Below are 18,565 nucleotides of genomic sequence, written 5' to 3'. Positions count from 1 at the left end.
CTGTTTCACTATTTGTCTGAACCACGTCCAAGGTCGTGATAAAGAGTTTCGACATTGGTGAGTGAAGTGGATGTATCTTGAAGGTCTGGAAGAATTGTCTTTCGTTCCATTCGACCTCACTCAACCTCTTCTACAATCCCTAGACATCTGTTTAACACGTTTGGTTTTAACTTGTTTCAAAATCTCGAATTAACCGAAATCGATCAAGAAAAGTGGTTTAAACATGAATCCATCTCCCCACACAGTTCGATTAAGATATATAGTGTATATGCTAACCCATACAAGAACGTTATGTGTATTATATGAACATTACAAGAGCTGATATTCAAGATATTTTCTTAAAACCATATCATTAATTAATTCATGAAAAACAGTTTGATTATATTAACTTGTATGAACTTCTATTATTAGCATTATTATTATAACAGAGATGGGGTAGCCTTATAGTCAAAACGTCCGCTTGTCACGCCGAAGACCCGGGTTCGATTCCCCACATGGGTACAATGTGTGAACCCATTTCTTATGTCCCCACCGTGATATTGCTGGAATATTGCTAAAAGAGGTGCAAAACCATACTAACTCACTACAAACATATATATTACCGTTTTGTAATGTTTCTAAATCTTATTGTCCTCCATCTTAATGGTCTTGATGTGTGAACGTAAAAACGATATTCACCGGTGCATTGTGCGTGTTCGAACAGACGCAGCTATTTGAGAAAGGTATGAGTACAATCAGGTTTGTTATCTTCGCCAAACAACGCCAGTGACCTTTGTCTAAACCACAACACCTCCGCTAGATAATGGCCCGTTTGGCCTAAACAGTGCAGTTGCCTGTGTCAGAGAACGGAACTGTGTGACGTGACAAACAGCAATCTACGCAAGTAATTTCATCTGTCCATTTCACAAGTTCCCCTTGACTGGTGTTGCCTGTTAAACCACGACAACAAAACAACGCTTGCTTTCAAATCAACCAAGAACTTTAAACATTCATTAGATTCGTGTCCTAACTGTAGCCTGACTTTGAAATATTGACAACGCTCGTGATAACAGTTAATGACCCCCAGCAGCGATCTGAACACGATGTGTCTGTGTAGACAAAGCCCAATACATGTGTAGAGACATTCCGGCAGGCGTATTCCGTACAAAGTCGTAATACATTACTACAGCTTGTATCAGACTCTATAGTGTTATTGTCGCTAGGTCTTTATGATGTAATGTATTCCGGTAAACTACTCACATAAACTCAATACATCCTAACCACGAGTACGTCTTTCAGGTCTTCATAAAGGACCACGTCGTGTAATATACCTCTGAAAGCTGTCCTCAATAGCTTTGAAATATATAACGGTAAGACGTACTCAACGGAAAGGTAACTCCAGTTTGAAAACATAATAGTTCATAATAGGTATTCATGAGCTCCATGTTTCGATTACACAAGAACCGTCGCGTTTCTGGGGCACACTGAAGAGAACAATTACAGACAGGTTTTTTTTCTAGTGTTATACTTGAATTGTGCACTAATGACTACAGTTGGAAGAAGCAAATATGCTATACAAATTATTAGGGGTGTTCCACATGATTTCTCGGTGTATGAGTATGACCCGAAATGTATATCTAGAGGTTATAAAGTTATACACAACACTCACCTGGCTGTCCCGCTGTAGTCTGCGGGGTGGAGTCGAGGTGGTTGTGTTTGTTTCTGTTGACAAGATCGTGTCGTCTGCTACACATACTCCGCGAAGGTGTCGTCTGCTTGTTGCTAGTTTCGCGCCATGGCTACGATGATGTTTCTCGCCTCGGGAAGGTGAGCTGGTGGATCTACGGTGAGCTGTTAGGGCCATGTTATACATAGATGATACACAGAGTTGCACTTGTACTGGTTACTTAACACCTTTTACTGTTCATCGTCAACGGGTTTTTTAATTTCTGGTTTTAATGATCCTTAAAACAATAAATTATATGTTCTCGTCACGACATGGTTGAAATATTGTCGATGTGACGATAAATATTAACTCACTCACTGTTTTCCGGAGAGCTCAGCATGTTCGGTAGATAAGACTGGCGTGAAAACCACCTGTATTCATGTTTACTGTCCGTTGTTGTCTCGCATGTCTCGAGCTCATTATAACGCGATACTACATGTAATGGAAGGGTGGTGGTGGGTGAAATGTGCTTTACGTCGCGTTCACGATAGTTGCACATCTGAAGCAACGTGCACGTATGTGGGGGTCTGTGTGACGTGGATGTTTGTGTGTGTATGTGTGTGTGTGCGTGCGACGAACATGCTTGTGTGTGTGTGTGCGACGAGCATGCTTGTGTGTGCGCGACGAGCATGCTTGTGTGTGTGCGACGAGCATGTTTTGTGTCTGTGCGACGAGCATGTTTTGTGTGTGAGACGATCATTTTTGTGTGTGAGACGATCATGTTTTGTGTGTGTGAGACGAGCATGTTTGTGTGTGCGCGACGAGCATGCTTGTGTGTGTGCGACGAGCATGTGTGTGTGTGTGTGTGCGACGAGCATGCTTGAGTGTGTGTGCAACATGTATGTTTGTGTGGATCTGTGTGACGTGCATGTTAGTGTGGGTGTGTGAGTGTCGAGCATGCTTGTGTGAGATGTGCATGCTTGTGTGAGTGTGTGCGACGTGCATGTTTGTGTGACTGTGTGACGTGCATGTTTGTGTGAGTGTGTGCGTCAAGCATGCTTGTGTGACGTGCATGTTTGTGTGGATGTGTGCGTCGAGCATGCTTGTGTGGTTATGTGCGACGTGCATGTTTGTGTGTGTGCGACGTGCACGCTTGTGTGAGTGTGTGTGACGTGCATGTTTGTGTGGGTGGGTGCCACGTGTGTGTGAGTGTGTGCGACGTGAATGGATGTGTGCGACGTGCATGTTTGTGTGGGTGGGTGAGACGTGCATGTTTGTTCTTTGTGAGTGTGCGTCATGCATGCTTGTTTGGGTGGGTGCCACGTGCATGTTTGTGTAAGTGTGTGCGACGTGCATGTTTGCCTAGGTTTACCACGCGCATGTTTGTTGTTTGTGAGTGACGTGCATGTTTGTGTGAGTGTGTGTGACGTGCATGTTTGTGTGGGGGTGTGCGAATAGCATGTCTGTGTGCGTGCGAGCACGTCACGTGTACAAATCTGGAACAATGCTGGTTTTATAGTGCAAGCCGAAGGAGATACCATAACCTGGCTAAGCACAGATATCTTACACAGACACAGTATACTAACTCCGATCCCAGCAGTCCTTGCTGTATGCCCATAATGGCCAGGGTAACAACAAATACCATCTTTATACGGACTTTGGTGTGAGGCGGACAAAGAAGGATGGGACTGAAAGGACCTCACGGCAACACTGAAACGAGTTGCGATGTGGATACTGATGACATATAGTACATCAGATTTGTGATCTACTTGGTCGTACCGTTGACAATCAATTCAGATTATATATACTAGGGGCGGATACAGCTTTTTGAGAAAGGGGAAGGGGACAGTTCATTTCCACCCGTTTTCACGAGAGTTTCAATGGTCCTTCAATAAACTTCCAAGACAAAAAGGGAGGTATGGGGTTGCACACACACACACGCACGCACGCACGCACGCACACAGTCACTTAAAACATTTCCATACTCAATAAACTTCTCTTCCACTTACAGTCCAATGTACACAAAATATATGTGGACCATTATTCATAGGAATTAACTTAAACATGTTGATTTGTGCGCTTAAGGAGTTTTACACGTAAACACCTGCAAGCACACTTTGTTATATGGATTTATAATGTATCCTTTTTTACGCATATATTCCGAATACCTGGTACCGAACAATATCTGCCGTTTATTGTTTTGTACCAATCACTGGAAAAACTTGTTGAAGAAACGGTCATGTCGTTTTGTGCATAAGTTGACGTCTTTAAAACATGATTGGAGCCATGAGAAACACTAGCATTGTACACATACCGTACAAACAGTAAAACTATTTAAAGAATTATGGCCTTATCTTATAGCATGTTTTATGGCCTTATCTTGTAGAATGTTTTATGGCCTTATCTTATAGCATGTTTTATGGCCTTATCTTATAGCATGTTTTATGGCCTTATCTTATAGCATGTTTTATGGCCTTATCTTATAGCATGTTTTATGGCCTTATCTTATAGCATGTTTTATGGCCTTATCTTATAGCATGTTTTATGGCCTTATCTTATAGCATGTTTTATGGCCTTATCTTATAGCATGTTTTATGGCCTTATCTTATAGCATGTTTTATGGCCTTATCTTATAGCATGTTTTATGGCCTTATCTTATAGCATGTTTTATGGCCTTATCTTATAGCATGTTTTATGGCCTTATCTTATAGCATGTTTTATGGCCTTATCTTATAGCATGTTTTATGGCCTTATCTTATAGCATGTTTTATGGCCTTATCTTATAGCATGTTTTATGGCCTTATCTTATAGCATGTTTTATGGCCTTATCTTGTAGCATGTTTTATGGCCTTATCTTATAGCATGTTTTATGGCCTTATCTTATAGCATGTTTTATGGCCTTATCTTATAGCATGTTTTATGGCCTTATCTTATAGCATGTTTTATGGCCTTATCTTATAGCATGTTTTATGGCCTTATCTTGTAGAGTTCAGGATAATCGTAATCGGTAACTGTACACGGTATCGATACCGGTGAATATATACACGTACATGACGGTGTTGTAGCATAGTGGTTAAAGCAAATTCTCGTCCCAGGGTTCGAATCCAGTCACAAGCACCCTCAACCGCCTCCGTGGTGTAGTGGTTAGAGCGTCCGCCCAGAGAGCGGAAGGTCGCGGGTTCGATCCCCGGCCGCGTCATACCAAAAGAGGTTAAAATATGGTACTTGTTGCCTGGCGCTCGGCATTAATGGGTACATCAAGGACTGGTCGGCCCGGAGTCAGTATAATGTGTCTGAGTGGGGTATTCATGCTTCACTGCGGCATGGTCTCTCAGTGGGCTAGCACTATAAAACCAGCTTAAGTCTGGGCTAGTACAAGCAGCCGCACATACACATACACACGCATGCACGTCGTCATATGAGCGAAATATTCTCACCACAGCACGACGTAAAACCCAATTTCACCTCACATCACCTCATAAGCACCCTCACAACGTTAAATTTTGTTTTTACATTTGCGTGAAGATGTCCGAAACGGTCACCCATAAAATGTTTAGGCGAATGTTGTCCCCTCCAGCAGTGCATGCCTTGCCGTACATATTTGAGTTCATTTAAAAGCTCATTGTTTTGTATATAATACTCGCAGAGTAGACAGCGGAACGTGACACGCCGTGATAAACAGCCACAGTTCGGACAGAGTCCTTTCTGTACATTAATCTCGTATAGAAACCATTGAATATGTAGTGTGGAGGCGGGTTGAAGGCGCCACAATCTCAACACTTCAATACCGTATCACAAAAGACCTTTCCTCCTCTGTGATCAAAGATCTATAGCAATTAAAAGTACTCTGTTGTGTCCTAATACAGCCGTCATGCGAGAAATATACAATCCAATCTCTCAGGATGTCTTCAAACTGTTATTGCAAATAAAGCATCGCAGGTGCCCTGTATAGCGTTTATTTGTTTCTTCTATTAATAGATATACCTACACCTGCAGGATAGCAATAACGCGATGTTTGTAAGCACTTTGGTCACTGAGTGACCATTTCCAGAATGGGTTTGTCAGGTAATGGAAGAATAAGGCATTAGGCTGGTAGTAAAATACCTGTTTGGGTGGCAGTCTACAGGATTATTGATTTAACATAGGGTCCTATTTGCTGCCTATGAAGACATGTCCCCTTCATGGTTTACTTCGACTGGTGTTTAATAGCTGTTTACGAGGCAATTGATTAATCGATGGCATCTTTCCTGGCGTTAATTGAAAAGTCTAAGTTGTATATTGATCTGAATATTGGGAGTTGTGACTGCATGCCTCAACTGCCAGATATCTTACCTCAAAGATTCTTAATCTGAATTAGGGGTGGTGGGGTAGCCTAGTGGTTAAAGCGTTCGCTCGTCACGCCGAAGGCCCGGGTTAGATTCCCCACATGGGTAAAATGTGTGAAGCCCATTTCTGGGGTCCCCCGCCGTGATATTGCTAAAAGCGGCGTAAAATCAAACTCACTCACTCACTCACTTAATCTGAATTAATGGACAGTAGACTACGATTATACTCAAACGGGCCACTAAATTTAGCTCGCTACAACCGTAGTTCGATACACGCATATCGACTACTTTGTCCAGCAACAAACAGGGACCGAAACAACATTTGGTTATAACTGTGTTCGTTATAAACGTAGCCTTCTGTATATTATATTCACTAGAATAAATACAGGGTTAGATACGACCGTGGACAGGGTAACATTTTTTATTTATATTTTACACTTGGGCGAGATTTAGAAAATAAGCAACGAACTACCTGAAATTATCTGTCACGAGTACATGAAAGGTGATACACGAGGAACAGATAATCCGTAATTCCAAGTTAGTTTCGAGTATGTTGTTCTGACAGACATCATAAGAGAGGAAAAGAGTGAGTGAGTGAGTTTAGTTTTACGCCGCTTTTAGCAATATTCCACCAATATCACGGCGGGGGACACCACAAATGGGCTTCACACATTGTGCCCATGTGGGGATCGAACCAGGCTCTTCAGCGTGACGAGCCAACGCTTTAACTATTAGGCTACCCTACCGCCCCAGAGAGGAAAAGAAGACGTATGAAATGTCAACCCACAGAAAGGTCACTGCAGGCAACTTCTTGTTAAGATGATGTTAGTAATGAATTGGTGACAGTTTTTATCGTTTCCAAGACCTGTTTTTTTTGTGTGTGTGTGTGTGTGTGTGTGTGTAATCCTAGTTCGCTCGTCACGCCGAAGACCCGGGTTCGATTCCCCGGATACAACGTGTGAAGCCCATTTCTGGTGTTCCCGTGACGTGATATTGCTAAAAGCGGTGTAAAACGAAACTCACTCACTCACCCTGTGACATCATCAACAATGGGTGCTTAAGACTGCGAATCCTCATGATTTTACCTTGCCAATTGAACATTTGAATCTCAGAATTTTATTTGACTTAGGACAAGAGTTATTTAACAAACGATCATAGTTTCACATGGATATTATATGTGTGTGTAACAAGGGGGTATGCACATCAAATGAAACACCGAAAACGACAAGGTTTATAAGTTAACGCTCTTTACTTACCGCACGTGCATTTGTTTCACTGTTCCAACTACTGCGCTTACCCCCTTGTAATACAAACCAGTAATAGCGATTTGATTCTATGATCGTTTGTTAAACAACTTTTATCCTAATTTGAATAATTTTTTGAGATTTAAATGTTCAATTGGCAAGGTACAATTAAGAGGATTTGCAATCTTAATTTCACTTTATTTGATTTACTTTTTTGTTTAAGGTGAAATTCATCGGTACGTTTTCACTGCTAACAGACTATAGTTCAGATTCTATACTGCTTACATTGAAGACACTGTTTACTACAATTTATTAACCGAACAAAGCTGGGAGAATGGATTTGGATAATAAATTCAAAGGCGCCCTTGTCTTTCAAGTTCCGTAACAAATCTTGTTGAAAGAAATAAAACAATTGCCAAGAGGCCTCGAATAGTTGTAACGTTTATAAACTCGTCATGATGGATTTGATTTCTCTTTCACACCCCCACATAACCATAAGGGGAACATCAAAATAGTATTTAATGCTACTTCTCAAAATCTGCTGAAGATAAGCTTTGTAATACCAATAAAACATCACACAAATATAAAAAAGAGTGAAATATTCCGGTACATGATAACTCGGTAATTATATATTAATATAATAAGAATGGCTATTTATAACGCGCCTGTTCCACGCACTTGTACATGCTCAAGGCGCTATCACATTACATATTACCCCCGATAACCCAACCTGCCAATCCAAGGACTGTCCGCAACCATCGTTGCTTAAGTTCAACTGGGGGCGGATGGTAGCCTAATGGTTAAAGCGTTGGCTCGTCACGCCGAAGACCCGGGTTCGAATCCCCACATGGGCACAATGTGTGAAGTCCATTTCTGGTGTTCCCCGCCGTGATGTTGCTGGAATATTGCTAAAAGCGGCGTAAAACCAAACTCAGTCAGTCAGTCAGTTCAACGGATATGTGACTTGGGCTTTTTGCACAGGACCACACACCACATACGACCCGTATTTCAACCAGGGAGACTATATAACGTAGTAGATTATCCCTGTTTCAACGGACAAAGGCATGCAGTCAGCGGCACAATGCACTTAAAACCGTTGCACATCATTATCAGAGAGTTAGTGAGTATGGTTTTACGCCACTTTTAGCGGGCTAAAATGGACTTCACACATTGTACCCATGTGGGGAATCGAACCCGGGTCTTCGGTGTGATTAGTGTCTGTTAATCTGTAAAATAATGAGTTAACCCAAAAGAAGGTTAAACACACAAGATAATCATGAAGCTTCAGATCAGATTAGAGCTTAGTTAACAGCCTGAGATGGGCAATGCCCATTCATATAACAGGGGTGATGCAATTAACCATTTGATTTATTGTAGGCATATGAGTTGTAGGCAAAATGAGGTGTAGGCGAATGAGGACAAGCCCTAAGTCGTAGGCTATTTCAACAGGTGAACACAAGTTGCACAATTTGACTTATTACCTTTCACAGAGGTTTACACAGGCCGCATTAACAAGTACTTTACTGTACATGTGAGTATTTTAGTAACATGACAATATCGTAGAACAATTCAGTATGAACTCCTCTATGGAAACCTGATCATGTCCGAAGTGATTAGGCATGATAATTGAGTTAAATAGTTCAAGTGAGTGAGTTTGGTTCTATTCTGGATTTGAACTGTATTTTCATGTGTAAGCTAAGACTAATGCTTAATCCCTAAATATATAATTCTGATAGTAACATATATACCCTTTGAAATTAAGGAGCACCAGTGAGTTGGGAGATGAACCTGGCATATCTAGACTTGCTTCGTTTAGTGCTTTAACAATAACGTTGCAGGGAGGACTAGGCAGCAGGGAAGATAATGTGCTTCAGGGTCTGTGAGACATACTTGAGACAGACTTAATGTGGGCTACAAGGCACATGACACACATTGAGGAAGTCTTCTTCTAAGTTGGGATCCACGAAGCTGGATCTGGTGCAGACAAACCAAATAACATAATCAAGGCAAATCTAGGATTCGAACTATTGATAAACTGATCCACTAATGGGTACTTAATGCTGTGTCCTGATATAAACAAAACCAAAACACCCTACCCCATCCCCATGAACATGAAACTGTCACCCAAAACAACAGATAAACACTAATACAAAATCCAAATTTATTCATAAGATTCTTACATTTGAGCTTTAATATCATTTAAATTAATCTGTTAAACATCATTTTGATCTGGGCAGCAATTGCATATGTATTTCATATAGACATGTATTTTTCAACCGGTGATGCAAATATTTGATTATTCTCCATGTACAATGACAGTCAGAAGAGTAAGTTAACATATAACTGATGTATAGAGACTTGGTAGCAGAGATGTGGTTGGCTGATGGGACATCAGTCAGATCTGACTGGCGGAACATAAGCCAAATAAACAGTCGGTCTTGGAATCATATCCTGGAGAAAATCCCTGTTGGAAAACACATTATTTGAAAAATATTACAAACTTGACATTGTTTGTCAACAACGAACAACATTAATATATATATTACTAGCATTAAACAGGGATGGCAACAGGAAAATCTATTTTCAGCAGAAAACTTAATATTGTGTCATCGAGTTGAGGGTTTCTCAATGGATTTAGACGATTCACAATTGAACAATTTGAAACAAAATCAGCGGAAATCCGCGAATCAGCGTAAAATTGCCATCCCTGATTAAATGAAGTAAATACAAAAGAGGTAACTACAAACAGAATCTGCTGAAACAGATTACAACAGGCATAAAAGTTAAACTAGTGAAAATTATGTGAACTGATCACTGAAATTCCATGACACCAGGTGCTCGAGAAAAGAGAAAGTATGTCCTACTCCAGTGAGGGACACGGCCAGTCTGCCAGACATCTGGGCCTAGATTTTCGAAGCTCTCTTGGTGCTAAGTCAGTCGTAAGTGTCATTCATTAACATTAACTTATGACTATCTTAGCGCTAAGACAGCTTCTAAAATCTAGGGGTCGGTGGGGTAGCCTAGTGGGTAAAGCGTTGGCTCGTCACCCCGAAGACCCGGGTTCGATTCCCCACATGGGCACAATGTGTTAAGCCCATTTCTGGTGTCCCCGCCGTGATATTGCTGGAATATTGCTAAAAGCGGCGTAAAACTAAACTCAGTCAGTCAGTCAGTCTAAAATCTAGACCCAGACATGAACTTTGTGTGTCATGGCAACCAGTTTAAGAACTCACGTCTGGGGCGGTGGGGTAGCCCAGTGATTAAAGCGTTAGCTCGTCACACCGAAGAAAGGGGTTCAATTCCCCACATGGATATGTGTGAAGCCCATTCCGGATGTCAGCCGCCGTGATATTGCTGAAATATTGCTAAAAGCGGCATAAAACTAAACTCACTCACTCATGTCCCAAATCAGTATACAGAGATGGCATATTTGTGAAAGTATATTAGACTATGCTTTTCACATAGAATCCATGACACTGAACACTCAGAAGCTTAGGGCTAAACAATTTGTTTTGTCACACTTTCCAAGACCAGAAAGACCAAAAATGTCTTAACTGAAGCAATGCCATCTGCATAGCTATTAAACCTATCATGGACACTTTGTTTCCATCTGTGTCAGAATATGAACCTATTCAAGACCTTATACACGGTTTCATCACAAACCAGGAAGTACTGACACATTGCTGTATGATGTATGCATATGTGTCTGTGCTACTTTACAAACATCTGTGTCAGTATATGAACCTATTCATGACCTTGTACATGGTTTCATCACAAACCAGGATGTACTGACACATTGCTGTATGATGTATGCATATGTGTCTGTGCTACTTTACAAACATCTGTCAGTATATGAACCTATTCAAGACCTTATACACGGTTTCATCACAAACCAGGATGTACTGACACATTGCTGTAAGATGTATGCATATGTGTCCGTGCTACTTTACAAACATCTGTGTCAGTATATGAACATATTCATGACCTTATACACGGTTTCATCACAAACCAGGAAGTACTGACACATTGCTGTATGATGTATGCATATGTGTCTGTGCTACTTTACAAACATCTGTGTCAGTATATGAACATATTCATGACCTTATACACGGTTTCATCACAGACCAGGAAGTACTGACACATTGCTGTATGATTTATGCATATGTGTCTGTGCTACTTTACAAACATCTGTCAGTATATGAACCTATTCAAGACCTTATACACGGTTTCATCACAAACCAGGAAGTACTGACACATTGCTGTATGATGTATGCATAAGTGTCCGTGCTACTTTACAAACATCTGTGTCAGTATATGAACATATTCATGACCATATACACGGTTTCATCACAGACCAGGAAGTACTGACACATTGCTGTATGATGTATGCATATGTGTCTGTGCTACTTTACGACCATCTGTGTCAGTATATGAACCTATTCATGACCTTATACACGGTTTCATCACAAACCAGGATGTACTGACACATTGCTGTATGATGTATGCATATGTGTCTGTGCTACTTTACAAACATCTGTGTCAGTATATGAACCTATTCATGACCTTGTACATGGTTTCATCACAAACCAGGATGTACTGACACATTGCTGTATGATGTATGCATATGTGTCTGTGCTACTTTACAAACATCTGTGTCAGTATATGAACATATTCAAGACCTTATACACGGTTTCATCACAAACCAGGAAGTACTGACACATTGCTGTGTGATGTATGCATATGTGTCCGTGCTACTTTACAAACATCTGTGTCAGTATATGAACATATTCAAGCCCTTATACACGGTTTCATCACAAACCAGGAAGTACTGACACATTGCTGTATGATGTATGCATATGTGTCTGTGCTACTTTACAAACGTCTGTGTCAGTATATGAACATATTCATGACCTTGTACACGGTTTCATCACAAACCAGGAAGTACTGACACATTGCTGTGTGATCACCTTTAAATGATATCTCTTGGTTGAACAGGAACCTGGTGATCTGCCATGGCAACCACCATGAAGTAATGACCACAAAGCATTAAGTTGGAAGATATGTAAAATGGAAGTGACAAAAAGTAAAAAGACTTCAGATAAACAAAATATCAGAAGAAATTGTGACATGCATCTGACATACCAGCATTATGTGCCATTAAATCCAATATTTGATAATGCTCGCATTTGGGGCGAAAATATTTTATATGTAACAGCCCTTTTCATTTTTCCCCAATAAGAACTGGTTCTCCCAAAATCAATAAACATAAAGAAGGTTTTATTGAATTTTACACCACTTTTATCACATCATTGTCTACAATAATGATAAAAGCCAAAAACATTACTCCTTCTAATACATATCTCTCACATAAGAGATCATGCCAACGGTTTGACACTGCCTTTATCAATATTCCATTCAGAGATTTGGCACTTTAATTTCTGGCCTGTGTATAAGTTACATAATGAAGAACTGAAGAAAGAGATACCATCAAAGAAAGACATCAACTCATTGCATGAAAAGAAAGACACCAACTCATAACATAAAAGTTTCAAAGGGTCTTGAAGAGCACAGAACACTAAGGCCAGACCAATTTTATTTCTTATTTTACAGACTTTTGTCCTCAGAAAACCTAAAGGCAGGAGGGGAAAGAAAAAAAATCACCAGTCAAAGTAATATTCCTTCTAAATACTCAAAATATTTTACGTTTGGCAATTTATGAAGTGTATATGGGACCAAAAATCAACCTAAAATTTATATTTTTTTAAAGTTTACATTTTTGGCCAATAATGACATTAGGATTATATTTTTTGAGCGGAGAAAATTATTTTATACTTTTTTTTTCTTATTCTTGAAAAAATATGACAGGCGGATCCATAAAACAAGAAATAAAATTGGTCTGGCCTAAAGTAAATATATATGTTATGCAACAGTCAGACATATTCCAGCTACATCACAGCCCATGAATGGTCAAGGCTGGGTAGGGAAACCAATGATTATAGCAACAGGCAAACAATATGCCAGATCCAATATTGTGATCATGATCCTCAACTGTGTCAAGCACCACTGTCTATAGGGTGTCTGCCTCAATATCGCAAGGTTTGTGGTTCCATCCCAACTTTGTCATAATGCAGTAAAAGATGGTACTTTTTGTTTCCCTGCCTGTCACTTGTCATCGAGTCAACAGAACAAGGGTTGCTGGACTTGGAGTCAGTATAATATGTCTGAGTTGGGTATCCATGTTAAGCTGCAGCATGGTATCTCTGTATGCTAGCACTGTAACTCCAGCATTGGTCCAAATAGTTAACAACACTGCTCCACACATGCACATCATTCTGTATAATGTAACAATCTTGAATGCAACAAAACAAATTATAAGTAGATGGAACACAGAAGCCCTCTCCGACCCGAATCCCTCCAAGGACAGAACAAGGAAACCTACTGCAAGAACTATAATGTATATTGTAGATGAGACACCGACCCAAACCATTCATTCGTGTTACCTCGATAGAAACGGCTTGCCAGGATGCTGAAGAGGGAAGATAAACAATGTCACATCAACAATTGGTATCTTTCCTGTGCAACCCTGTAATCAGGAGTTGTTTTGACACTATGTTCTCGACAACTCATCACAATACAAATAACTCTGATTTATTAATCCTGACTATAAATTCTGACATTTAACAATGTTAAATTAAACATTCTTTATATTCAGTGTAGATCAAAAGAAATCTGTTACAAAACTGTTAAATGTTACTATTACAACAAAGATCAAGTGAGTTTGGGATGATTCAAATAAAAAATACAGGAAAAAGTATGATCACCTACATTTGAAAAAATGTAATTTAATGACCCACTAACATCTTTGACCTATTGCAGATAATTTTCTAATTTGAAAATTTGTGGTCCTTCCATTACTTTGAGTTGAGTTCCATCCAAGTCTGTATCATTAATTCACGAGGATAACACAATATGTATCAATATTCAACAAATGTCCTACTGTCCTGACAATGTGTTAATAAACAGTGAAAACTGCTTAATACAAACAGGTGAAGAAAATGGAAGATTATAATGAAACATCCATAAAATATCTATCATTCCCAACAAGAACATCTCAACAAATATATACATTATGGCAGGTTTCTTGGTTTAAGGATTTGGTGACAATAATTGCAAAAACATTTCCCTTCGTCAAGCAAAGTCTGTTAAGTACTTAATAAATTTAAACAAGTTCTCAAACTAGTCAAGTACATGAAAAATGTCACATACTTTAGTAATTACACACAGTAGAGAAAAACATTAAAGAAATAAATCTAACAATGTTGTTTTTTTATCTAAAAGTAGCATTCTTTCAACAACAAAAATAGCAGATCAAGTCTGAAATAAAGATTAATTTTGACTTGACTTCACTTCAGTGTATTTAGAATACAGTGGAAGCCCTCTAAACCGGCAACCCTCCAATCCGGCATGCTCTCAATATCGGTACGAGAATTTGGTCCCGGCAGAAGCTAGTTAATTTATGATCATTTACACGCAGTCTAATCCGGCGTCAGTCTATTCTGTATTTCGGCACAACAAAGGCAGCCCAATTGACTGTTTGTACAATAATTAATGCTCTCTAAACCGCCATCTGGTATTTCAGCTCTCCTGTTGATTGGCTGATTGGCTGAACGTGTATTGACAACACAGTGGATTACCATCAGCATTAAGCTCCCGCCTCCCGACTTTGATTGATGGATATGCCTAGTGAAGATGTCTTTAACTGCGATGAGACTGGTTTGTTTTTCCGTACTTTACCAGATGTTATCTTTATTGATGAATAAAGAATATGATGACTATCAACACTTTGTTCAGTCGTATTTTACGGCACACGGAGATCATTTTCAGGTTGAAAAAGGAAAAGTTATTTTATCTGGCATGCCCTCTATACCGTCATATTTTGCCGGTCCCAACGAATGCCAGTTTAGAGGGCTTCCACTGTACTGACTGATCTAAGACAGCAAAAACAAGACAAATAAAAGATGATACAAAAATATTTTGTGGAGAATTGTGGGATGTTTATATTATGAAAGATATATCATTATGTCCTGGCTAACAACAATGGGAGACGGGACAATTGGTGATGGGGTGATGAAGAACAATGGGAGATAAAGAACAATGGGAGATAAAGAACGACAGGAGATGATCAACAAATGCATGAAACCTGTTCAGCCTCCCATGTATATACATAATGAAGAACTTATCAGAGTCGTGTAAAAGATAACATCTTCAAATTTGCATAAACACGTAAATACAGGACTGAGGGACAGCTGCTTTTATGCAAATGATTGAATAAATTAACAAACATTATTGTGAATCTTGAACATATGAAGTACAGTATTATCACAAATCCTGGAAACATGAATAGCATTTGCATGAATCATGGAAATATCCAATATAGTACCACCACTAGTCATGAAAATATCAAGTAAATAGATATCATGGATCATGGAAATATCAAGCAAGGTATCACCATGAAAACGTCAAGATGATCACGAATAATGAAGATGTAAATTATGCATATGTCCTTGAATCATGAAGAATTATTGGATTAGAGAGAGAGAGAGAGAGAGAGAGAGAGAGAGAGAGAGAGAGAGAGAGAGAGAGAGCAATAGTGAAAGGAAAACAGATACAGGAAGGAATTCATTGGTAAGTAAGAGACACAAATAGAGAGGAAGAGATGTATAGGGATTTACAGAGAGAATTAGGAATCTATTGAATTTACAACTGTTCATTATGTTTGATTTTCTTACTATGCCACACTTGTTTGCACTTAGCAAGCTAAAGTCCATTCTCCTGACAGCAGGTTGAAGCTCTCATAATTTCTATCCCCTGATTTTCGTATATTCATTGTTTCTGTCATAATTTCACAAATATTTTCTACTGCGAGATTATACAGCGTTACTACTCCTGTTTGATGCTTTTGTTTCCAAACATGAATTGTTCTCTTCCAAAACTTGGAAAACAATGATCCACAGAAAAGATTGATGGAGACGCACATATAAATACTTGTATCATATATACATGACTTCCATCGTAAGCACATAAGACAATTCTACAAAAAGGAAAATATTTCTAAAAATAGAATACTGAGCAAATCTGATTAAATAACTCGGTCTTAAAATAATTACAGCTTCAGTTTATTGTATATTATGCCTGAAAATATAAATCACATCCAAAAATCAAAAATGCCGTCAATCACCATAAATCTTTGCATCACAGTTCGTATAACAATCATAAGTGAGAGATGTTGTAATTATGGCCTCAAAGGTTTTTCAGAAAGGTACTGATCAACCAAGTGTGCTAGTAACCCATGGAGACGAGGACATGAAGTAGGAATACAGACAACAGACAGACATCAAGACAGACAGGTATTCAGGACAACCAGCGCACCCTATGGCTGCCTCCTTTAGCTCAACATCCACACGAGCTACCTCCCCTTGTTGAACAGTCACAGGTTTGCTCACAGTGTCGAAACCATTGGCTTTGAACTGAAACAAAGTTGGCCTTGACCTTCAAACATGTACATGCTGTTATCAGTAGCTGCGAATAATTTCAAGGCATTTGACTATCTACCTATGCAGTATGTTTTGCATATAAGTTTCCATGAAGAATGTAATTTTGTTTTGATATTAGTGGTGAAAAAATAATTAAAAAATAGTATTAGTCACAACTTCTGAAGTTAAACCCACTGACAGCCCTCTACATACTGAATGACTTCAAATGTTGTGTCATGTGAAGGGATGTAATTATCAGAGAGTATACATTCTTATAGTTTTATGTAGTTGTATCCAAAACTATTCCTGACCTCCCTGAGACTCCCCTCTTCTCCTATTCCACAAAAATATCATCACCTGACATTATACAGCTGTTTTGGCAGCTCATCACCAATGCCTTTCCTCTATTGCGTACATTACCGGCATCAACATTCTCCAGTATTAGTCACCTGACAATACAGCTGTTTCGGCAGCTGGTCAGCAACTCCTTACCTCTAAGGTGTATGTTCCCGACATCAACATTCTCCAGTATTCTCCACGATTGGTCACCTGACAACATTCACCTGGTCAGCAACTCCTTACCTCTAAGGTGTATGTTCCCGACATCAACATTCTCCAGTATTCTCCACGATTGGTCACCTGACAACATTCACCTGGTCAGCAACTCCTTACCTCTAAGGTGTATGTCCCCGACATCAACATTCTCCAGTATTCTCCACGATTGGTCACCTGACAACATTCACCTGGTCAGCAACGCCTTACCTCTAAGGTGTATGTCCCCGCATCAACATTCTCCAGTATTCTCCATGATTGGTCACCTGACAACATTCACCTGGTCAGCAACCTTACCTCTAAGGTGTATGTCCCGACATCAACATTCTCCAGTATTCTCCACGATTGGTCACCTGACAATACATTTGTTTCTGCACCTGGTCAGCAACTCCTTACCTCTAAGGTGTATGTCCCGACATCAACATTCTCCAGTATTCTCCACGATTGGTCACCTGACAACATTCACCTGGTCAGCAACTCCTTACCTCTAAGGTGTATGTCCCCTACATCAACATTCTCTATTCTCAGTATCACCTCTCCACGTGTGTTCCCGACATCATCCATTGGTCACCTGACAACATTCACCTGGTCAGTCAGCAACCTTACCTCTAAGGTGTATGTTCCCGACATCAACATTCTCCAGTACTCTCCACGATTGGTCACCTGACAATACAGCTGTTTCAGCTGGTCAGCAACTCCTTACCTCTAAGGTGTATGTTCCCGACATCAACATTCTCCAGTATTCTCCACGATTGGTCACCTGACAATACAGTTGTTTCAGCAGCTGGTCAGCAACTCCTTACCTCTAAGGTGTATGTTCCCGACATCAACATTCTCCAGTATTCTCCACGATTGGTCACCTGACAACATTCACCTGGTAAGCAACTCCTTACCTCTAAGGTGTATGTCCCGACATCAACATTCTCCAGTATTCTCCACGATTGGTCACCTGACAATACAGCTGTTTCGGCAGCTGGTCAGCAACTCCTTACCTCTAAGGTGTATGTTCCCGACATCAACATTCTCCAGTATTCTCCACGATTGGTCACCTGACAATACAGTTGTTTCAGCAGCTGGTCAGCAACTCCTTACCTCTAAGGTGTATGTTCCCCGACATCAACATTCTCCAGTATTCTCCACGATTGGTCACCTGACAACATTCACCTGGTCAGCAACTCCTTACCTCTAAGGTGTATGTTCCCGACATCAACATTCTCCAGTATTCTCCACGATTGGTCACCTGACAACATTCACCTGGTAAGCAAC

At 39.9% G+C, this 18,565-nt stretch overlaps 2 protein-coding genes across 7 annotated transcripts in view; both read right to left on the bottom strand.

The window, feature by feature from the left end:
* The window catches only part of LOC124283826, a 29,058-nt gene extending 27,285 nt beyond the window's left edge, over window positions 1-1,773 (bottom strand). Inside the window, exon 1 of the mRNA XM_046719854.1 lies at window positions 1,649-1,773. Coding sequence (XP_046575810.1) covers window positions 1,649-1,733 — 85 coding nt within the window. The 5' untranslated portion in view covers window positions 1,734-1,773. The remainder of the gene's footprint in view (window positions 1-1,648) is intronic.
* Window positions 1,774-9,361: 7,588 nt separating this feature from the next.
* Window positions 9,362-18,565, bottom strand: part of LOC124283825 (carboxypeptidase D-like) — an 89,526-nt gene continuing 80,322 nt past the window's right edge. For 3 of the 6 annotated variants that reach the window (XM_046719850.1, XM_046719851.1, XM_046719848.1), the window contains one exon: window positions 13,784-16,743. In XM_046719850.1, the coding sequence (XP_046575806.1) occupies window positions 16,541-16,743 (203 nt within the window). In that variant the 3' untranslated portion in view covers window positions 13,784-16,540. Of the gene's footprint in view, window positions 9,679-13,072; window positions 16,744-18,565 lie in introns of those variants that run through there. The other 3 variants (XM_046719853.1, XR_006900412.1, XM_046719852.1) reach the window with 3 other exon arrangements.

This window comes from Haliotis rubra, unplaced genomic scaffold (assembly GCF_003918875.1).
Source record: "Haliotis rubra isolate DU_JTF1 unplaced genomic scaffold, ASM391887v1 Scf322, whole genome shotgun sequence".
In the NCBI taxonomy this organism is placed as follows: Eukaryota; Metazoa; Mollusca; class Gastropoda; order Lepetellida; family Haliotidae; genus Haliotis; species Haliotis rubra.
Note: the sequence above shows the minus strand (reverse complement) of the source record. Positions and strands in the feature narration are given on the sequence as shown.